This window comes from Ceratosolen solmsi, unplaced genomic scaffold (genome assembly GCF_000503995.2).
Source record: "Ceratosolen solmsi marchali unplaced genomic scaffold, CerSol_1.0 scaffold4, whole genome shotgun sequence".
Taxonomy (NCBI): domain Eukaryota; kingdom Metazoa; phylum Arthropoda; class Insecta; order Hymenoptera; family Agaonidae; genus Ceratosolen; species Ceratosolen solmsi.
Window position 1 is genome coordinate 275,079 of NW_011948449.1, and position 25,251 is coordinate 300,329.

Genomic DNA, 25,251 nt, shown 5'->3' on the forward strand with positions numbered 1-25,251 from the left:
TTACTAATACTTATTGTGAATTATAAATATTAGTAAAATGCTTTTATAAAGATTATTTGAATTAATTGATATAACTTATAAAATCTTTTTTCATATATTATATTATATTATATTATATTATATATTCATATAAAAATTTATATATATATATAATTTAGTTTTTATAAATCATCTAACACGTCAGTTACGTACTTGTCAATTAAATACTACTTCAAATCAATCTTATTCGAACATTAATGATTCCTTTATTTTAGATCATGTTTACATTATTAATTTTTAATTGTGCATTAAATTTACTTTTAGTGTTTATTAATGGAAAAAGCATTAATTTTGAAAAATAAGGAAACAATGACTATGACGTGGTAGCCTTGACGAACATAGTCTTTCGTAATTCTCATCGGCATTACAATGTCAGCTGTTTTTCGTTCCTGGCATAGAGGCTACACATAGCACATTAGCAATAGCTATATATAGTAGACATTGAGTGCTTTAATATCGAAGCGCAGTATCTTCGCGTGCGCAGATATGTTTATTGAAGATGAAAACTATAATTTTCTTTATTGCTCTGGAAATGACGAATGAAATTTTTAAATAGGCCTCTTGACTACTTTTGTATTTATTTTTGAAAAAACTGTAAAAACACCTAACGATGGAAAAACAAAGATCAAGACAGGTGCGAGGTTATGTTTGTTATTCATTTGTAAATTTTTTTATTTTATGTGGTATCCATTGAAGTCAATTTTATTGTTATTTTATCTTATATTTTTTATTATTTGTTTTTTTTACTCTATGCATACATTATTTAAAATTATCAAGCTATTATTTTGTAGTGTCGAATTTGTTTTTATAAATTATTTTTCTTAACAATTGTTTTCTTATTTTATATTCCATTTTGTATATTAATTTACCTTTAATTTTCATTTGTTTTCTGTTTGGTAATTTATTAATTGTTAAATTATTTTAGTATATTTCAACATTATTAGTAATTGTTGTGTAATTTAGATAATAGTTTTAAAATAAACATTTCTTTTTCTCATAGTTTTTGTTACAGTTACGTAAAACTTATAATTCATTTTATCATCATCATTTTTATAAATTATAATTAGCATACAGTCACAGTGTTACTTTGAATTTGAATACAAATTTGTAATATATTGTAAAATATATCATTTATCATGAAATATAGACATATATAATGCTACAATTATAATTATAAAATATTATTATTTTAAAAATTTATTAAAGAAAATATTATTTTATATATAGAAGAAGAAAAAAGATCGTACTAGATTGGTTCAATTGCAATATCAGATTCCAGATGCACCAACAATGGAAGAATTTGAATGTTTATTAGGTGAATCTCCTACCAATTATCCAAAAGGTGAAGGTATTGAAAATATAGAGAGTGAATTACATTCAGCAGCTATTGATATGGAAGTGTACGAAAAAGAAAATACAGAGAAAATACAAATCTTTATAAACCAAGAAAAGGAAGAAGCAAGCTCTTCAGCACAAGTAAGATGAAGGCAAATTTTACAATTAATTTTTATTATTTTTTAGAATATTAAATAATATAGTATATGATATTGTCCATCAGTTTTTTATCATATCTAAATTGTAATAAATTATATTATACCTACACACACACACACACACACACACACACACACACACACTCTCACACTCACACACTCATACATATTTATTTATTTCAGCGCAATATATAAGTAATTTACAGATGAGTGATAACATTTGTAATTGAATCAACTTAATTTATATAATATAATATAAAATAGATTTGTGTTTTAAAACATTTTTATTATACTATATCAATTTGTAAATATTGGTTGCAGATACTAGAAAGTGCATCTGTAGATGAACCAGATACTGTTAATACATTAGTATCTGCACCATTTGAGGAAGATTTGGAACAGTTAATTGATGATACTCATTCGAGGATTTCAAATATTCAAATAAATCAATCTGCTCCAAGCGCTCCAATTTTTGATGAAGTTTTTCACACAATACCTAGTCAGATGATTTTATTAAGCATAATTTAATCTTTTATATATAATTTAATTATGATAATATATTACAAATTATATAAAAGACATTAAAATTTTTTTTTTATATTCAATAAAATAAATTAGGACAAAATAAAATTTTGATATATAGTTTAATGTAACATTAATTGTCAATTTAATCTTTTAGTTAAGGTAATAACATCTCAAGTTTTTGAAAAAATGGAAACGGGAAAGGAAACTAAACAAATAGAATTTTCTCCTCAGTCAAATATGAGCAATAATCACAAGATTGTAAAACCATTTGTTGAAGCTCAATTAGCTGCGCTATACAGTAATCAAGAATTAAATGCAGTTGAAGCCTTTGTCAATGAATTCGTAGAATTTCAACTACGAAATCATGCTGTAAGACAACATAAACTTTATGAACTTCTCATGACCTATCTTCGTGTACGAAATCATTTCATAGTTAATTTACACGAGTTGGAAAATCTTAAGAAAATTTGCAAGGAAACACAGAAACAGTTATGGTGCTTAGATAAAGCTTCTATAACTGAAACAGGTAACTTCTGTTTACTACATTTGATTTCTATATTCCATTTATTTTTATTAATATTTGTATTCTAAAAGATGCATATAAATTTCATATATTAATATAAAAATTACTAATAAGTGTTTTTATCTACATTAAAAAAATTGTAATATCGACAAGAGTTAATTATACAAATTCTTTACAAAATTATTTAAGAAATAAATATGTATTTAAATGAAAAAAAAATAATGATACTACTCAAGAAATATAAGTATATCAATTGTATAGGTGAATGCCAGGATGGTAATCCAGTGACTGCAACACACGATTATGCAATTGCCCACTTTAATCAGCAAATACTTGTTGCTCTTACTCGCAATCTTACAGCCATAAAAGAATCTTTACATAATGTTCAAGCTCTTTATTGTTATGAAGTTGAGACTCTTCGCCTTCAGATTGATCAGTATATTCAGGTAAAGAAATTTCTTAGAAAAAAATCTTAATAAAACTATATTAGTGATCAATATATGAGATAACGAAAAAAGATTAGAATCAATTTAATGTCAATTAGAAAAGATTAGAAGAATTTTTAATGAATTAATTAGAAAATCCATTAAGCTGAAAGTATAAACGTAAATATTATACATAAAAATTAAAATTAAAGTAGTATGAATTTGAGTCAAATAATTTAATTAGCATTTTTTTCAAATTTACATAAATAGCAATATTTTTATTATTATTATTTCGTTATATACAATGCTTATTTTTGTTTATTAGTCAATATAAAGTATATGACATTGTGTGACATATGACATAGTGTATGACGACATTTATTTAGAAATGTCTTAAAACGTAAAGATTTAAATATTTTTATTTTAATAACATATTTGATTATACAATTCATAAGCGTATTTTCCCTGTTTTTCAAACTCTAAAAAATAAATTTAACTTTAGCGAGTCTGTATGTCCGGCAAGAAGTTAGCAAATTTAACTGCCAATGCGCCAGTAATTCTCGCGGAGTACCAACCAACATCCTATGCAGTACCACAATTAGTTGAACTAAGGATGTGCATCACGGTACTCTTTAATTTTCAAAGGAGAATTTTGAAAGATGGGAAATTCATCGGAGACACACGAGATTGGCTATCAAAGCTCGTTGCCATTTTACTGCGGTATCTATACCAATCTTAATCAAGTTTATTTTTCGAAATTTTTGCAATGTTTTCTTTATACTTTACTTAATAATTATTTTTATCGAATTTTTTCAATAAACTGAATGTATTTTAGGTAATTTAAATGAACATTTTTGAATAATGAGTTACGTCATTTTTTTTTATGAAATGTCTATTTAAAATCACTATATATATATATATATATATATATATATATATATATATAAAGAGTACATGACAAGTGACTATAAGATATCGTAAATATTCACATTAATGTAAATTTACAAACGTAATTTTAGTCGATTTTTAATATCGTGTATTTATTAATAGTATTCCTTCGAACATGGAATTTTAATTAGGAAAACATATTACAATACGAATAATTTACTTATTAAATCAAAATAAAATATTTAAATTCTACTTATATAATAATTTTATATATAATAATGTTTTTAAAGCATAATAAACACTGATTAAATATTTAAAAATATATAATCATTTAAAACATTTGCATATTCCTAATTTTAGAATGGCTACATGGCAAGATCACTTGTTTTTACTCAGTCATATTTTGAGATGTCCTGGTGGGGTGGCAAACTGGGCGCAAGGTTTTATACAGGTACCGGTACCTGTAAAAAACAGCCCAATCGTATTAACTACATCTCCACTCAATGATGCCCATTTGGATCATATCCTTGCCACATTAGCTATTATTTTAATGCCTGTTAAGGAAAGAGAAAAGTTTCTCGAACAAGTAAGCTTTAATGTTTGTTTACTTTCCATCAAGATTAATACTATATATAGGTATAGAAAACGAATACAAGTAGTTGTATCCCTATCTTTTAAATATTGATATCGTATTTTAGATATGTTTAGTTTGTAAAATATTTTTTCGATTATGATTGCACACGAAAGTAAGTAGAAGTCTTGTTGCTTATATAAAAAATAAATTATAGGTTCAAATAACACTTCAGGAAACAGGAAATAACGAAGGAGACACCGTATGGGTAATGCTGGACGAAGAGGGAGAAGAGGACGAGGACATTGCCAATATTGGTGCTAATCTCTTTGAAAGTGATCTTATTTCTCTACTACATCAAATACCTCTGAACAAGCTATTTGAGCAAGTATTACACATCAAGCGCGACAGTAATGAAGATTATAGACAAGATCGTAAATTTATAACGGAATACCATATACTACGGATATTCGCTTTTTCCACTGTAATTGTTAGATTACTGAAAAGAGGTCTGAAGACTTATGACTCACCTAGGTATCGGCAACTAGCCAAGAGACTTAGCGCTCTTATACGTGACGTTGTTCAGTACGCTAGTGATTTGTGGGAATCTTATGACAAAAATGAGGTATACTTAGAAATCTAATTTTTTAATTGATTACTTTTAAATATAGTTTCAATTTTCTATATAAGTTTGTAGTTTTATTTTGTTTTAATTTATTTTTGAAATTATTTATTACTGTAAATTGTGAATTAATTATGAATTGCAATAGTAATTAGCGATCTCAAGTTGGAAGAAAAAAGTAACGAAGTTTGTAGATTGAATGAAATTGTAATAGTACATTAAGTTGTTTACCGAACGCGTAATTACTTTTAAATTAATCGATTGCTTTAAACTATTTTTTTATTACCAAAGAATAAGTTGTTTTTAAGGGATTGAAGAACTTGAGTATTCATTATTAAGAGCATTTTATTTTATTATCTTATAGAAATTTAAAAAAATAGGAATTCTTTTATATTACGATTTTTTCTATTATCAGTTATTTATAAAGTTTTGTAAATACCATATCGATAATATGTACAAAATAAAGTAATTTGATGCTTGGAAATGAGTGTACTCTAGTTACATTAGCAATTAATCAATCATCTAGTATTATTCAATTAGATATAGTAATATATCAATTATGACTTATCTTTATTGAACTGTATGCTTACTATATGAACTTGTAACTATATATATTCATCACAATCCATTTATTACAACTATCATTTATCCTATGGTATTGAATAAAAAGATTGTATATGTCAATAATATATATTTTTTGTAATACCCCTTTTCTATTTGAAGACGTTTTTAAGATATAAAAGAAATTTATAAGCGAATTTTAATTTCAGATAACCGATCCATCTATGCTGCTAAGGTTGCAAACGGAGTACGACTGCTTTTTTTTTCGAGCTACATTGTGCATTTTTTCATCAAGACGTTTGGGAGCATGGCAATATTTAGCAGCTTTACCATATCGGATAATTTCACTTTCCACTCTTTGGCAGATATTTTACATTTTACATACAGACTCAATACCGAATGATACGCTTAATCAATATAGTACATTAGGTATGAAGCATCAAATTTCATAAAAAGTATTTATTAAATATTCCTTTACATGTCGATGTATATCCTCAAATTGATCAAATTCTTGTAAACTTTTTGGTATCTCTATAATTTTATAAAATATTTCTTTCAATATTTCTTTAAACATTGAGAATTCACTGTCAATAAATCCATTAAGAATAATATTTAATAATTGTATGAATAATGTATACATATATAAAAAAATCATGATTTAGATATAAATTGATAAAATGTGAATATATATTGATGAATATTAAAAAAAATTTTTTATACACTTATATAGTACAATTCTTTTTGATTTTAAAAATTTTATCAAATAGGACATACAAAAGATAATAATTAAAAAATGTTGAATTAAATTAAATATATATTAGATAGAATTTTACATAAATTTGTTAAAAACTTAGGAAAATATTATTGTGATATTTTACAATCAATGATAATTATTCTAAAGAAATACAATTGTTCCACTACAATAAAAATTAATTTTTTCTGATTTATATGTAAAAATTACATCAAATATTTTATTACGGCATTATATCAATGTATCTTTCATTATTCATGCAAATATATTAAAAAGAGAAAAACATTAATATATTTTATCATATTATAAATTCAATTAAATAAATTAAAAGTAAATAATGAAAAGCTTAAGATATTTATTTTCATATTAAACGTTAAGCCACGAAGTTCTCTAATTTATTGTTCCATTAATTTGATTAATTATTTAATTGGAATAATTTTTAAATGGTTAAACATTTGATTGTACTTGTAACTATTAAAATTCGTGTATAATTATTTATTTAAAAAACTATTAAAAAAGAAATGTTATAATTTTTATTAATTTTAGACGCTTAAGAAAAGATAAAACTTGCAAAACTGAAAGTTTTTTGATTTATAACTGATATTAATATGTTTTTTAACGCATAATACATAATGCAGTTTATTATTATTTGTATTAGAATGGGAAAATAAGCTGAATTCGCAGACTTTACGTATAGAATTTGAAGAGAAGCTCAGTAATCTGCCTGGAGACGAATCATACTTTTTATTAACAACTTTTGCCAATATGGCCATGGCAAGAACCAATCAAGATTATAAATTTGTTCAAGCAGCTACAATAGATCTTTTTCAGGTTATTTTGTTTATCTATTTACGTCAATTTTAAACGGACATAATTAAAATTTATTTCATTAAATTAAACACAATTATTTTTAGATACAAAAACAAAAGATTAATTTTCAAATTTCCTTTTATTATTAAAAAAAAGTTATTTATATAATATTATCTATGCTATAATTAATTGCTAACAAATTTATCTTCAGATCGGATTTTTAAGCTCAAAAACTCAAGATTGTTGTTCCAAAGATGCAAGATCACTTTTATCTAATCTTACTAGCAAGTATCCCTTACTTCTGTCAGATATTATTGCAAAACTTAAAGATAACTTTGCATCTGTTGGAAAGGTAAATATAAATAATATTTTGATAATGTAGTTGAAAAAGTTTTATACTTTAAAATATTATTTTAGTTAAGTTTATATCTTTTTATGGAATTAAATATAAGTTGTTGGATCCCAAACGATGCAGATTTTAAAATTCTTTCTAATTGGCTGGATCAATATGATCTTTCTTCAACAGAAAGCCATTTATCTCGATTAATTATTTCACATTTAAATTACGGATTTGATAAGTAAGTATATTTATAAAAGCTTTTAACAATATTATTAATGTTAGTATTGTTTTAAAAGTCATAATATTTATAATATATATTATATAAAAATATATTAATAAAAGTAGTGTATTTTGATTTCAATATTAAAATTTGTAATATTTTTATTACAGTTACGAAAACTTATATTTACCTCTTGATTTTCATCAACGACTAGCATTACTTATTGTTCAACTCACAATTAAATATGCCCCTGAAAATATTTCAGTTCAAACTACTTCGTTATTATCAGAAGGAGTTAAACAGGTAAATCATTCGTTTATAAAAATTCGAAGTGATATATATATTATAATTTGATAAGATAAACCTCATAAATTTTCACTTTTCATGTATAATACAGTTTATTTATTTCATTAATTTTTACATTAATAATAATATGAATGTAATGCAAATATTTTCTTTAATTTTTATCACGAGATCATTAATGACAGTAATTACGTATAGTTATTTGAATTTCGATATATAGTGTGTATGAATAGCTGGACGATTATAAATATAATTATATTATGATCTATTTTAAAACTCAACATACATTTAAACTTACTATATGGTATTATTTGCAATATAAATATTTGGAAATTTAAGAATCTGCTATACAAAAATAAATGTCCTTATTTTATATTATAGATGTCATCGATGGTGCGGCCTCAAAGTAACGAACAGATATTTGTTTTCTGGGCTTGGGAAACTCTGACAAGGCTTCGTTTGCATCAAATGGAACAGTCAGAATCAGCATGTCAGTATGCGATATCCAGTCCAGAACAAGCATTTGCCTGCGTATTAGACCTTGAGTCTGATGATAGTCTTGATATTTTGCTCACTGGATTACGTAGCAAACAGCCAATTGCTTGCTACGCTGCCGTAAGAATGACCCTTTATGGACATTCAGTGCCACTCATTTGTTCTAAGGCTTTTGAGTTATTACAGGTTAACTATGAATGAATTACATTAATATTCAGAAAAAGAAATCAATTTTTTTAGAAATATAATTGTACGATAAACATTTCTTTTTATAGCATCTTTATATACAAATTCTTCATAATTGTTTTTTATCTTTATTTAGTTTTATTCTGTGTATCACTAACACTTCTGAGTTTACTTCAAATTTTTTTTTATCTTATGCTACGAAATATTATTAAGCAATATAATAAAACAATTATGCCTAATACTCTCGATCTCTCTTTCTATATATATACCATATTTAATTTACGCATTTCAGTCTTAATTAATTAATGTATTGGCATAATATTCGGTATTGTATTTGATACATCATTTGTTTTTATCCTTAGTTATTAGTATAATAAATACTAAAAAAAGAAAAAATATATAGACATTTGGAGGATTTAAAATTAACCGTCTCATGACCAGGATGAGAATAAATTCATTGCACCACAGAACTTCGTAGAGTTCCACTTTTTTATATTCGATATGAATCTGTATAAATCTATTATTACACTCTGAAAAAGTTACAAAGAAAAGTAACAAAGTAATATTGTACTAAATTAAAACTAGTATTACATGACAATAAAAGATAATTTATTACTTCGGTATCGATACTGAGATGAGGATTGGAATTTTGCACATTTGATTTAATATTAGCAATCTGTGAAAGTATAATGAAAAATAAGAGTAGAAAAATAAAAGAAAATTGTTTTTAAATTCAATTTTGTGTTTAATTATAAATTCGTCTCTAATTATTACAAATACAATGACGTTCATATATGCTCGAGTTATGCAAATTAAATGCTAATTCTTGCTAGTATTATCATGTACCATAAATCTTTCATATTTAGTTCACTGCCATCACCAATTGATATTAAGCAAAATGAAACAGTTATATATTTCGTGTCTTGAAAATGCATTTTTCTGATTTTTATTAAACTTTACTCCCTATCTTTGCATAAAATCTTTTACGGTGTGGATTCTGTTATCATCCAATTGTAGATAATCTTTTTATCTGTTCTTATCCGTACTTAAGAAAAAGGGATTAGCTTCACACCCTTTGAATTTTTGGAAAAATAAATAGTATTTGTCTAAATTACTGAATTATATAAGTTTTTGTTTGCCATATGAATAATAACTTTTGCGGATTTTAAAAGTATGGCTTGTTTATATTTCTCCTATCCTCAAAATTTGGCACTAATGTGAATTAACACAAATTAAAACAAGAGCATTGGATAAAATAATCTGTAAGCACTTTTTTTCGATTAATGATCATTGTGCCAATATTTTATTGAGTTGCGAAATTATGAATTCTGGTCTATGTTTTTACAATGACGATGTTTAGAGAGTAAAGTAAAAGATTATCATTTATGTTAATTTTAGGAATTTTTTAAAATTTATATCGTGTATTATAATTTACATTTTATATATTATAGTTTATATTGTAATTTTTACAAGTATCGAATATAATAAGTGAGTATTTTTTTCAGGTGTTACTATGCAATTGCAAGTATGAACAAGTATTGATAGTATTGAACGATTTAGTGCCTCTTTTTCTAGACTGTCCAGAATCATTATTGAGTAATGACACATTTATGAAAATAGTGCTACGACTTATATGTGTCGAAAGAACATATATGAAAATGGCAAAGAGTCTAATTGCTTCTGATTTTCCAGGACCTTTATTGAAGGTTTTTGCAAATATGATTGAATATCAGTTACAAAATTCAAAAAGGTTTGAAAGAATTTTAATTTTTACATCTTTAGATTAAATTAGTAATATCTTTAAAATAACCTTGAAATAATTTCGATTCAACAAAGTAAATATAATGTCTGAAAAATTATTTAAACTCATAAAAATATTAAGATGTTGCAAAGATAGTTCATTTAATGTTAGACTTTTTTTGTACGTCTATGGTAAATGTCATGGTTACGTGTATATATAATGTAATTTTATGAATACTAAGGTTCTAAGTAAAAATTTGTGTACCGTAGTAATAAAAATGATTTATTCGAGTTCTTATTAAAACACCGCATATTCGTGTTATCTAATACTCGAGTAGCGGTTTACTTGTTTACAGTTTTGTTGTATTTGAGTAATAGAAAGAACTAAAAAAATTTCTTATATGTTTAGAGAGTTATGTAGACAGGTAGATAGGCAGGCTGACAGACAAACAGACAGACAAACAGACAGATAAATAGTTAGATAAACAGTCAGATATACAGTCATAGATAGATGGATAAAGTATATTTCATTTATTCATAAACTCCCAATTTTCTTAGTTTTTCATTAGTTTTTCTATACTATCTTATTCAACTTTGAATGCCATATGACTTCCTCCTACAGGCTTCTGCATTATTCAGGCAGCCAAATTATTTATCAGAAGTAATTTTTTTTAAATACTTAAAAATGAAAATATTTTATTTGAACGTTATATTATATTTTTTAAATTTCAAATTAAATGCCAATGACTAATTATAATTTTTATTCGCATTAAATTTTTTTATTACAGATTTTGCTTGCAATCACCAGATCCATTGGTTAAACTCTGGCTTAATATATTTGTTTTGATTCCTGAGTGGAACAGAGATCAAAATATAATGTATTTGATGGATACTTTAATACGAGCTTCGTTCTTTCATCTCGGAGCAAGAGCAGTTACAGAAAATATTTTTCAAAATCTTTTTACAGTAAGCATTTTCAATGAATTTTATAAGAATATTTAAGTAATTAATAAGAATTTTATTATCTATCTACTACACCATTCATTTAAAACAGCTCACATATAATGGAAATGAAGTAAGTCTATTTTAAATAAAATATTAAATTTAGTGATTTGTAGTTTTTTTCATAGATTAAAAATTGTTCTCTCTATATAGAATTTATTGTAATTAGCTTATGTATTCTACATAAATAAGTGGTGACATTATTGTTTTCTATTATATTATTGATATCATATTGTATTTTACATGTAATTAAAGTAAATAATAAGTTAGAAATTAGTTTTACTTTTTGATTATTATTAATTAATTTATCGGCAGTTTTTTAATAAAAATATTTGTATAGACAAATGAATTTAATGAATTATCTATTATTAATTACATTACATTAAGACATGCTAATTAGTATAAGATACATTTTAGCAATGCTTATGTAGCTCAATCATTTGATACAAACCCTGGAAAGCTTACCAGTATCTGGAATTATATACAAAAATATTACTTTTCATTAGTAATCTTATGAGACAACGTTATAAAAAGTTAATCATGAAACTATAACATAAGACATGAATAAGAAAATTCGATAATATAATAGTGAATTATAATGTAATGTTAAATTTTGTCTGTTTAAAATATGTATGTTTTTATGATTTTTAGGATTTTTTTTAAAGATTTTTTTACAATTAAATACTTTTTCCATTTACAATAAACGATATTTATCGTTAGATATTCTATATCATTTTAAAGATTCATTAGTTTTAAAAATGAAGAAAAAGGAAATAAAAAAATATTGATTATATGAAATTTGTATTTACTGAATTAATATATAGTGTGATAAAATTACTATTGATAGTGTGAACATGAAAATTACACTAGACATAAGGATAAAGCTTAAGTATATTTAATGAGCAGATCTCTTTTTTTCAAGAGTATTACGGCGGTACGCAATTCAGGTTCGAGCTTTGGATCATTCATCATGAGCTGGGCTACTGGTTCATCTCATTTATTGAGTCTCCTAGGAGGCTCGAGCCAATCAATCTGGGTATCATATCAAATACTTTATACTGAACAACAGGAACGTGAAATCAAGACTGGACTCTGGCGCGAGTTACTTTTCGAGCTTTCAAATGAGAATAAATCGATGGATGTCGCTTTCAAGGTAAATTAGATGGATCAAATTAACGTTTTGAGTGAGACGCACGATTAATGAATTCGAGCTTTTTATTTATTAATATAGTACGTTGACCAATACTTTTGATTTTTAATAAATTTATATATAAAAATATAATACTTTTATTGAAGTATTTAAAATATGTGCACTCTGAAAATATCATTTATACTAGTTTTGTTGAAAAATATGTAATTGCTTTAAATGTTACATTTGTTTGCATATCAGAAAGTACTTATTGAAAATATATCATTAAATTTCATTAATATAGTATTTTATCGTTTATTTTCTAGAAAGTATGCTCCAATTTAAAAATTCAGAATTTCGGATCGAATAATTTAGCTATATATCGATGGTCACAGCAAGCCCTTGATACATCAATGGATCATCCGCTTCTTCCACTATTGTGGCAAAATTTTTTTACTCTTTTTCTAGCTCGAGTTCCTAGTACAACAGGGTATGAAATAATTAAAAAATGTTATTTTACAAAAGAAATTAAGTTAATATTTTTTATATAAAAGTTTTGTTTTAACTAATATTCATGTCATTTTATTAACGATAAGTGTACATTAATAACATAGTTGCAATTGTAAATAATTAATAGAATAACATACTCTTTAAAAGTTAATAAAATGTACAAGAATAGAATGTACTTATATATTTTTTAATAATTTCTTATTATCTTCTGTATAATATATATTAATTAAATTATAAAAAATCAATTTTCTTAATTTTTTTTAGTTCTGTGAATAAAGGCTGTGTCGGGGGTAAGTTTTTTGAGGGCATGATAAATCTGAGCTATTTCAAAAAGTTAAAGAAACGACTACTCGATACAATGGAGCATTTTCAACTAAAAGCAGGCAATGATGTGCATGATGGTAAACCAATGACTGATGAGAGACGCGTTTTTTATTTAAACACTGCTAAGTGCGTTATTACTTATAAGCACATATATATTGAGTCTTGGGTTTGATATTTTACAGAATATTTCAAATGATTTTATTTTTCATTTATAGATATTATAAGACTCTGAGTTTGTGGCTAGAGGAACCTCGACTCCAAGAGTCTGGACTTTATTTGCCCGCTTTACCACCGCAATACATGTCTCAAAAATTAATCGCGATATTACAAAACGATCAGGTGTGATCAATAATTAAAAAAATCAATTTAATTTTTAATATTAGATATCGTAAACGCAAATGTATATATAAATTTTTTTTAATCGATGATCATTGTTTCACGATTTTTCAAAACATATATTTAAAGTTACATTTTAATTTAAAGATAGAAAAGACTTGTCAATACAAAGAAACATAATAATAATTTTAGTAATTATTCTTATGAGTAATAGAATCCATGGTTGGAATACATCGATTATTGGGCGGTACAGAAAGATCGACTGAAATCACTACAGGAATGGCAGATCTGTTGTTACCAGAATGCTAATAACTCAGGATCAAAGCTATTATGCCAGACCCCAACAACGCCTGTCGAACCGGCCGATCCTTTACAGCGTATTTTTCGTCGACTGAACAGTTATGAGCAGCCTGTGTCACCGCCTCCTCTTAGCCGTTATTCGCGTTTAGCTAGTCACATACCTAGAGAATGTCTTTACGATACTGAGGCCATCGTTGATCTCATTAAGCCACACCTCAAGGTTTGTTCTCTGCAACGATTATTTTTGTTGAAATGATTAACCTATATAAGTTATTACTATTGCATTAATAGATATTTTATTGAAAAACAAACCATAATTCAATTGTACAGGTTATTCTAGATTACGCTCAAACGTTCAACCTTATGGTTTCGGAACATACGGCAGTAGATTGCAGCTTTTTAGAGTTGGTGCCCACATTGTATAAGGAAGTTGAAAACCAAGTAACGTTATATGCCCTTTGTGACCAGGCCCCGTCAGGACAAAGACGTTTACAAACTGGTACGCCACCAATTGTACATTGTGCTGGTGCCGCCGTCATTAAAATCAAAGTAAGAACAGTTTATCTATTATTTTTACATTTTTTTCAATCTATGTATTTGCAACGTATATTGTGAAGGGAACTAATGCAACATAATCTAATTTTAGAGTTTCCTTTAACTCCTGAATAAAATCAATAATTTATGAAACGAATAATTTGTAAATAATAAAGAGAGCAGTAATTGTTATAAGTATTTTTCCATACCTTCATTACTGACAATTCATTTTACTTTATTTTGTAAACAAATTGAAATAAATTTATGTATAAAATGTTTAAATTAATTTTATTAGCAAATAATTATTCTTCACAATATTTTATTTAATATTTAATAATAATATTTTTCACTGTTAAATTTCGAAAAACACTCTGATAAACAAGATATAATTATATTAGAATTAAGATGGAATAATTTTATACGTAATATTTTTATTTATAATGAAATTAAGTATTATAATTTACATTGATTAACTTACTAATAGTCTATTCCAATCGATATAATTTAATATTGCATGTTAATCAGATACATAATTATAATGTGGATAATTTTTATAATATTAAACAAAATGGAAATTAATTATTTTCATTGTTATTCTTTAAAATAATGTTTAAAAAAAACAATATTAAGTTCATTACATAATGTAGAAAATATGAAATTGGAATAATATATAAATTAACTAAATAAACTATATAAATTAATAATAGGAAATTCAATTGATTTTTCTATAATGCTCATTAAAATTTTAAAATTTTCAATAAAAATTCGAAATGAAATTAATACATTATTTTAAATTTAAACGCTTTAATTGTATCGGATAAATTGTAAGTTAGAAATAAAATAATTAGAATTGATATAAATAATGCAACTATACCTCATAATTTATTAAATAATGATGGAAAAATTGTATAAAAATTACAATTCTGATTGGATATAACATGGAATAATTATATAATTGGTTTTAATTCAGTTTTCTGTTGATTAAAAATTAAAAAATAATAAATATATCAATAGTATAATAATCGTACGAATACTGAAAGTCCTAATAATTTAATGAATAAAAAATAAAAAGAAGCAACGACAAATAAAATTTTATTAATCTTCCAATTAAAATTATAGAATAAGATAATAGTAAATACTATTTACAAATAAAACTCGTATGTAGATTAGTTCAGAACTAATTTAAGATTAGAAGTCGTAATAAGATTGTTATTATTTTTTTGAAAATTAAAAAAAATCCAGTAATTATCGTATATTTTTTATTGTTTTTTATTAGTGACAATATTTACGAATGGATACTATTAGCATTAATAATTAATGTTAGAAGTCAGTAAGTCGGTGAATCAATCAATTTTAATATTAGAAGATTATTTGTATGTAGATATCTATTTGGAACTATTTTCATTTTTTTGTTATAATACTGAAAATTTTTAACAGTAATAGCAGATTTATCATTTATAATTATATTTTTGTATTTTAAAAAATTTTCGTGGTTTAGAAATAATTCAATATATTTAACGTTAATTAAGAAAATATTAAATATATTTACAAATATATTTATTAAATATTGTTATGCGCTTAATAATTTATTTTTAATATTAGTTTAATTTCATTATATTACTTTGTTTCAAATTTTCAAAATTCAGATTTTCGTTTATACGAATTAAATCTTATATCGTAAGGATGATTAATAAATAAATTCGAAAAGAAACGTATTTAATTCCATTTTGGTAAGGTTTCAGAAGCTCGGGTAAGCGATGGTGTGGATCATATGATAAGTCAAAATCGAGCAGAATATGAAAATGTATTAGTGAAGGCAAGTCAAGCACCGCCTAGTAAAGTTACTGAAGGATGTGTTTTCATCGATCATCTTATAACGTACGTGTATAAAAGATAATTTTTAATATTCTGTACACTACATATATTGAAAATGATTGTAAGGGTAAAAAAAATGTTACAGGCTTTTAGAATATGAGTTAACTATTAATCGTACCACTGAAAATTCTTCGGTCTTATCGAAAGTGCAAGAGTCCGGTGTTAATCTTTTTTATCATTTAGTGCAGTTGTATACAGAAGAAGCTGCTTTATGTCCACCTACAAAACAACTCATTACAACATGTTTAGAAAAATTAGGACAAGTAAATAATATAATTTTATTTACGTTTACGGTGTTACGCTACAAATTTTACACTAATTCATTACTATCAGCATATTTGTTAATTGTTGTATCTTTATATAAATTATTTTTAAAATTTAGTTGTATTAATTAAAATGAAAAAGTGCTTATATAAGATACTTGTAAGTTTTCAAACAAATTATAATTTCAAAATAATTATTAAAAGCTCGATAAATTTCTTTACAAGGCTATATAAAAATTAGCTAATAAAATTTATATATTGTTTATTTATTAAAATTGATATTATTTTTGCAATACAAAATACAAAATGATTAAAGACACCAATAATGCCATTTGTAGTTGTTCATAAGTGGCGAAGAAAGTCAAGGATCACGATTGCTCGTAACAATAATAGAACGACCTAATCTTGGTGGACTTCTTGGTCCACATTTCACTCCTGTTGCGGGAGGCGCATACACCTTCCTTCAGATGTATCAAACTATCGTTGAATTATCCACTGGCAATAATATCGATCTTTGTTTTGTTCTACTCACTAAGGTTCGGCAATTTCAAATTATTACAAGATATTTTTTGTTTTCTAATTTTTTTAAGTTTTGAATTTCCTCCACGTGGTAAAGGTAATGGTAACATCGAGAACCCCCGATACAAAGGACTGAAATTATTATTTACACAGTTTATTAATTAATAGTAAATATATATCTAAGCGGTTATTCGGTATATGTCTTTCTGTAAAAATTGATTTAATCAAACAATGGTTGACAATGTTCTTATACGGGCTCTTTGTAGTTCGACGTGGGTAGCTGGTTGAACTACCGCCGGCCGCGGTTGAGCGAACGCTCAATGTTCATCGAGCTGGTGATGCGTGCCCTTTGCAACATCGGTCTCCAGCCAAGTGAGGAGCGGCTTGTGTTGCACGAGTTGTACCGCAATCACCTACGGCTTGTTCTTCTTCATGAGTTCCCGGAACACTATGGCGAGGTACTAAGTGCGGTGTTGCGTGGCAGCGAAAACCAGAGTCTTGCCGTTGATGTATGGCAAGACCTCCTCGAGGCTCTCAGCGGCAAGCCCAAGAGCGTGCCTTCGCTCCTGAATGTGGGTAGGGCTCGCGAGGAAATCAGACGCTACGCAACCGAGCAGAAGCTCCTTTCGCGACAAGAGGTAACATATGTATTAATCATGATAGATGATATGCTTTTCAACTTCATGTTACACGCAATGCTATTTATCAGTCCTTCTTCCACTATTAATGCCAAGTTTGCCAATTTATTCTTTTACTAGATACATGATACAGCAATATTATTGAGCAAACACTTTATGAATGAACGTTTACAATATGGTCTTTATGGACTCTATCCAAAGTATCGAATCTACAATGAAGCTCTAACAATGTTTCTTGGGATGATCGGGCACGCTCTCGTTGTTCTTACTCTACAATTTGATAGAGGTTCTTTGGCTGATCAGTGTATGTATAATGCTTACAATTATTCTCAGATTAAAACACACATCATCGTAACAGTAGAGTATAGTTGATAAAAATAATGTTATCCGGTACAAATGATATCCAATGCAAATTTTAGCTCTTGTCTTTACTAATTTATGAGCTAAATGATAAATAATAGAATCCATTTAAAATAAAACTGTGATTCGAATTACCATAAGTATAAAGTAATTTTATAGCTATATCGATAAAGTATATACTTCTAATAAGTTAGTTGAGTATTGTTTAACTTGTACTGAAGTTAGTCATAATTAAATTTCTAATTTCAAATTCACATTAAATATTGAAAGGCTTTTGAAAATACCGCTCATCTATATAATTTTTTTAAGCATTAATTCACATTAAATTTAATTTTATTTAAATTAAATTTTAGTATTTTAGTAGTCGTTTCTTTATATTTCCATTTATTGATTACAGTTTACTTTTTACATTTATGAAGTTTATATAAAAATTTTTTGTTTTTACATGTTTTTTACTTTTAGTATGTGAAAAAATTTGGCCCGTATTGAGTGATATGTTTGCACCTTGGATCGTACCCTATTGGACACGAAATTTACGCGAACCTACGGCGGCTTGGATTCAACAGCTCACAGACGATCGATCAGTTCTTTTACCTTGGATCATCACTGATGGACCCTACGCTAATCGCACGGTTCGATTTTCCTAATATTTTTATTCTTTTAAAATTATTCTGAAATATAAATAACTATTAAAATTTTAATCGATATTGCGAAATAGTACGACCTTTGCTACCGGATTTCAAATTTACAAATCTAACTCTTTCTTTTATATTGAGCATGCTCAACTATAGTCTGTAGGAATTTTAATTAATAATTTTTAATCAATCTATTATCTACAGTCATAGTAAAAATAAAGTAATTTAAAATTTTGTTTTGTTTTATTATTATTCTAGTAATAAAAATTTAGAAAAAAAGTTTAGAAAAAAAATTTCGCAAAAACATTCATGTATTTAAAGCGATATTCTTATATAATAATATAATAATAAAACATGTATTATATATTAATTGTAGGTTTTGATATTTGTCGAATGTATTCGCTTCATCATCGATACAATGCCAGCATCTAATAAGGTTCTTTGCTTTCTTTGGCAATTTTATGTAACAAATTATGCCCATGCATCTATTAAAGATCACATTTTGAATGTTGTGCATGGAAATTTCTTAACATTGTCATGGGATAAATTCAATCCCAGTATAACTAATGTTGAATTCATGGTCAAGGTACAATATTTGTAAATTTGTTCATAAAAATTAGTTTTAAGAAGAAGAAAATGTATTATGAAATTTATTATTAATAGGTGATCGATCAGTATCTCCCAGATAGTCACTTGTTTCTGGGTAGTGTGTTCGTAAGTGTTAATTGGTCACAATGGATGATTGAACTGATGAATAATCAGCCACTGCCTGTCGCAACACGCATCCACATTTGTTTTCTCAATCTAGTGGTAAAGCTGTCAAATGAACCTAATGTCAGACAAAATGAACGTGCAATCACAATTGTTCAAGATGCTGGAAAATTCTGTTGGTACTTATTAGATTCTGCAGCTTATGACCAGATAATCAATTGGCACGTTATGAGTTGTGATCCGAAGGTTGTTCTCGGTCTTGGTACTGAGCATAATCACCCACTCGATATAGCTATTCATAAGTGTGTATTTTTAATATATCGTACCAATATTATAATAAGTTATTTTAATTCATCATGATTTAATATATAAGAAAAAGATCTGTTGATATTTTACTTTAATTAATATGAATAAGTATATTAAGAATATTAATTCAGCTTTTAGTATAAAATTTAATATATAAATTAAAAACTTAATTTAACTAATTAACTGGATATTAATAACATGGGAATTTCATTTTAAAGTTTGTTAAAAGTAGTAGCTGCTTATGATCCGACCGTGGTACATTTACACCCGACTACGTTAAAAAAACGCCAAATGTATGTAAGATCGTCAGCGAAGCTCTTAGTGAATTGTACAACAAGATACAAGTCATTTGTATCAACAAATATTAAAGCTTTCACAGACGCTTTATCTCGAATGCTGGATGATATGGAGTCAGTTATTACTATGAGTGAGTCTAAATTAAAAAAAACTTATTACATGATTTTCAGTTAAAAAAATTATGCAATTTTTGTATTTACGTCACTATGAAAATTAATTGAAATGATGTTTCTAAAAATACTACTTTAATACCAAAAATTATATTAATAGTGCAACTACATACCTTCAAAATGTACGCATATTACAGTCGGCTTTATTTGTATTTTATAATATAGAACGAAAGTCGATAAAATATTTGGATATTGCCAAAAATCTAGACTACTTTATGTTATTACAATTTTTTTTTAATTTCTTTTTATAAAATTTAACAGTAATTAATTAAAATACGCAGCGGTATCAGAGTCCCTGCAGGTGGTGGAAGCAGGCCTCTTGGTAACGGAGCTCCTACACTCAGTAAACCAAAGTAACGTGCTTGTCGAACAACTTCGTACTAGCTGGGCTACCTGGCTACTACAACGTTCTTCATATAGTCCGATACTTCTTGGTATATTAAGAGTTATTGGAGTCGCTGTTGTCTCACCCTCCACTCTCGGCGAGATTATGGAAGCTGCCCTTGAAGCTTACTTCAAACACAATGGTATTTAACTTCGTTTTACATAATATCATATAAAAAGTCTTAAAAAATATTTTCAACGCTTATCAACAAAATTAAATTATCCGTTGAGGATAAATAGTGTGTTTTGTTAACGTTGTACAATGGCTTTAAGTGTGGGACGAGTTTTCATTTTTAAACTTCAGATTTTACAATTTTATTTAATATTTAAAATTTTACCGTTAATTATATGTTAACAGTTGTTGAGAGTAGTCATCCAACCTGGGCAGCGGTCTTAACTATTTTGCAACCCTTAGCTCCGCGACAGTTACCGATTGAAAATGTACTTGTCACCGAGGGTCGTATTCTTGCCCTTTATGCCATCCTTCTTAAACGTTTACCATCTTGCCACGATATTAGAGAAGAGGGTATGCTTCTAACAAATCTTATCGATTGGATTACAGCAATTAAACCCACGTGAGTCATTTATTTTTACATTGTAACATATTGTAATATATGGATGATGTACATTGATTGAAGTGAAATGTCTAATCTTTTGATACGAGAACATTAGTTACAGTATTAATTATAGTATACTTACATACAATATTAATATTAGCAACGACTGTATTAACGATCGGGCTTTGATGAAGGTCTAATATAATATGTTAATTATTTCATTCAATTAAATTACTACAGTATATTTATAATATAGCACTAAATATATTGCTGTGTAACACTGTAATTATGGTTTTTTTTTATTCAGTGACAGAATTGAAGAGAAGTTGCCGCTTTTATGGGCAAAAGCGCTTGAATTGATCTATCGCCAGTGTCAATACAGCGAAAATACGATAATAGCAATTCGTGCGCTCAAAGGCCTTGCAAAAGCTCTACAAATAGTGGCCGATGATGCTGCTCAAGGTTGGGGTATTCTTGGAGCCATCGGACTTAAGAAAAGCTCTCAGCTTTCTCCAAGGTTAACAAAAAGTCGAAATTTTTTAGATTGAGATTATTTTAAAAACATTGGATTAAAAGTATTTATGTCGATTAATAATTAAAAGCATTTACGTTTATCAATTTATTCACAAGCTTTCAACTGCGTCCATGTCTGCGAATGTATTCTTTATTGATGAAATAGATGAAAAATTGTGAAAGACATTTGCTTTTGAAAAAAAAATTAAAATTAAATAACGATTAAATGCAATAACATGATTTTTCAACATTCTTTTTATAAAGATATTATGTTTTATTTAATCATTTATTGTAAATCACTTAATAGTGCATTAATAATAGTAAAACTGTGATTTTTACAAATCAAACTGTTTAAGTTAGCAGTTTAGATAAATTTTTATCCCTTTTACGTTCGGTTCCTTTTTCTTATGACCATCCCAAATTATTTATTTCTCAAATATGTCAAATTAATATCCAAGACAAATAATAAGTATCTAATATAATATTCAATTAGATTGTTTATGCCTATGTAATTGGCATACTATTTAATACACAGCTTATTACACACTTTATTTAAAATGAAATATTTATATTATTACTGATTAAAAACTCGGTAAATAAAATGTGTATGCATATGGATTTATTTTTTATATAATTAAATTTTCCCATATATCCCATATATAAATAAATCCCATACATTTTAGATTATATGACAACATAATTCTATACATAAAATAATGGTTCTTATAAAATTATCCTACTGCACAGACTTGTGTCAGGTTTCAATGTATAAATATAATTAAATAGAGTAATTGATAAAAATTTTTTATTGAAGGTGTAAGTTCCTGTCCAGAGCCCTCGGTGTGTTCTGTTTGGCGCAGTTACCAGAATTGCGTCAGGCAGATTTAACACTGGATCAAGAACAGCAACAACAGCAGCAACAAATTGTTCGATTCAGACCTCATTCACCCGGAGTGGCACCGCCTCGTGTTGGTGCCGATCCGGAGGAAATGGAGGCGCGACCCAGTGTTGAAGCGGTTCGTGCGATGCAAGCTCTGGAAGTTCTCGCGGCGAATAAACAGTACGCGGAATTGCGTACTGATGTTGAGCAGTCGGTGCGGATGATACGAGATTCGGCCAATTCATTGCATAACGCTCTTGAAATATGCGGTTCCCTCGTTGCTGAACTCTACAGTCAAGGTTATCTTCACGTCCTAACGGAGTGAGGATGGCTACTGGGCGGATTAGCTGAGGACGGATTGCCGCACTACTCCTGCCGCTCCAATATGAGCTTTCACTTCGACCACTTTGCACGATGAGGAGACCTCATTTCATTCTTTTATTTTTTTCTACCATGACAACGAGTTACTCAGTGTCTTTTAATTCGGGCGTTACTTTCTTTAACAAAATTTTGAATGAATGGTTCTGAGTAAGCCCTTACTGGATACATATATTTTTTAATTATTGAGATCAAATGCATATTTTTTTTTTGTTTCTTTTGCGACTTTTTTGAAAGAAAATGAACAAAATCTTTCGAATGTAAATTCTCTTTATTCCAGTATAATTTTACGTTTCATCCATATACAATGGATTTATGATTAAGTATCAAACTATTTGTATTATAAAATTCTTGTAGAAGAAAGTTCTTTATAAGAGATGTTAACATAATTTAATTATATTTTCTATTTGTAATAATTAGTCGTATTTAGTTTCTGACAAATGACTCATTAATCATCACAAGTGCAAGCTTGATTATTACAAAAAGGTCGGTATTTAGAAGTAATGTATATTTCAAATAGATAGGAATTCAGTAAAAGGCAACATTCGCTTCTAGCTTTATTGAAAGTCATATTTTCTCGTAGTTGCTTGCTTAGAAAATTAATTTACTTTCTTATCATCTGTATTTTTGATTAATTGCAGGAATATATTTTCGTTTTTTATTGTGTTTTATAAACGTTTTGATAAATCTGCGCTGTTAATGAAAACGTCATATTTTTGTGTTGCGATACAACTTTCAACTCCTATGATTCGGACACATAAGATTTTAGTAAACTCTAATGTAATTTATTGTATATTTGAAATTTGACTCGAAAAGAAATGATATTAAGGCAATTAGTTACATATAGTTCTATAGTGTTCAGGAATTACATTTCTTATACTTTTAAATAAAAAACTTAATATTATAGTCATAATACAGTATAAAAATAGTTATATTTTTAGACACTACCAAAAATTAATTTAAATAATTATTTAAAAAAATTATTTCAAAGTGCTTGAATGCTTATAAATAAAATAAATTAAATTTTATTATCTTATCGTTACCTTTTATTAGTTTACCCTATTGTTAATGCAAATTAACTGATATTTATTTTACAAGTAATTTAAAAAGTTAATATATTTTTATTTGTCGTTTTAAAGAAAATATTTTTCACGTAAAAAACATGAAACATCCTAGACAATGCGGCGATTCGGATACAAATGAATATAAATTTAAATAATCCGATTGATCTTAAATTTTAATATTATCATGTGATATAGCATCGTTATTGCGATTGTTTTTTTAATATTCTTGCATATTATTATATTTCTTGGATTTCTTTGCTTATGTACAATTATTAATTTACTTATACATTTTTACCCTGAAGATTCAAGAAGAGCACTACATGTATAAATCATAAAATTCGTGTAAATAATTTTAACGGTTTTCATAATCATATTTTATGAAGATGATAATAGAGAATTAACCAGCTAAATGGTGATAAGAATTTTATTTGTAATCAGAGAGAAAGATATTATTAAAATTCTAATCTTATCCGGAGTTTGTATAAGAGCTGATTCATATTTTATATGCATTTTTGGAAAAAGGACATTTGAAAACAATTTATGAAAATTTTCTGTTATTAATTTGTACTAATGCAGTATATTTATTTAATGAAAAGAAGTTGGTTTTGTCGATTTGATGATCCTTCTAGGCTAATCTGATGCGATTTAGTTATAGTTATGATCCTTCATGCTTGCAATTCATTAATTTCTTGTATAATCTGTAATCTATTTAATATTTTTCAGTTTACATGAAAATAGTGCTATGAAATCTAAAGAACTTTCATTCTTACGTTATAATACGTAAAGATAAGAGCGAAAAATGAAATGGGCTTAAATTTTGTGACCTTGGAACTATTTCGACTTTAATAAAAAAATCATGTTTTTCTTTGATATTTGCGCATATTGTTTGTTAAATTATCACTTCGATAAAAAATCTTTCGTTTATTATTTAATAAAATTATATTTGTTTTAAATGAAAAAAATAATACTTATCATTATACTTTATTTTCAAATATTAATATTCAGATATAATATTAAGATTATGAAATTTATAACTGAATTAAAATTTACATGCATTCAATTGCTCTTGTATAT

General features: G+C 26.6%; 1 protein-coding gene across 1 annotated transcript; it reads left to right on the forward strand.

Annotated features, from left to right (window-relative positions):
• Positions 1–490: 490 nt before the first annotated feature.
• On the forward strand, positions 491–23,332 carry Epg5 (ectopic P-granules autophagy protein 5). Its single transcript, XM_011504858.1, has 35 exons — positions 491–673; positions 1,267–1,515; positions 1,854–2,031; positions 2,212–2,583; positions 2,842–3,026; positions 3,508–3,725; positions 4,254–4,479; positions 4,682–5,089; positions 5,857–6,076; positions 7,057–7,229; positions 7,420–7,560; positions 7,626–7,786; positions 7,939–8,071; positions 8,453–8,752; positions 10,258–10,502; positions 11,281–11,458; positions 12,417–12,647; positions 12,950–13,113; positions 13,398–13,583; positions 13,673–13,796; positions 14,008–14,313; positions 14,424–14,642; positions 16,363–16,505; positions 16,588–16,765; positions 17,104–17,301; positions 17,551–17,922; positions 18,043–18,226; positions 18,745–18,914; positions 19,294–19,503; positions 19,581–19,930; positions 20,153–20,361; positions 20,683–20,928; positions 21,144–21,360; positions 21,650–21,859; positions 22,670–23,332. Exons 1-35 carry the CDS (start codon positions 650–652, stop codon positions 23,058–23,060), a joined length of 7,719 nt encoding a protein of 2,572 aa, XP_011503160.1. The 5' UTR covers positions 491–649; the 3' UTR covers positions 23,061–23,332.
• Positions 23,333–25,251: the final 1,919 nt, after the last annotated feature.

What these genes read in the sequence shown, in the direction of transcription:
- Epg5 (XM_011504858.1), top strand. Translation starts at nt 650, where the DNA reads ATGGAAAAACAAAGATCAAGACAG. An exon ending in AGCTTCTATAACTGAAACAG is followed by an intron (nt 2,584 to 2,841) that starts GTAACTTCTGTT and finishes TCAATTGTATAG; the next exon opens with GTGAATGCCAGGATGGTAAT. An exon ending in TTTTTCAAAATCTTTTTACA is followed by an intron (nt 11,459 to 12,416) that starts GTAAGCATTTTC and finishes CTTTTTTTCAAG; the next exon opens with AGTATTACGGCGGTACGCAA.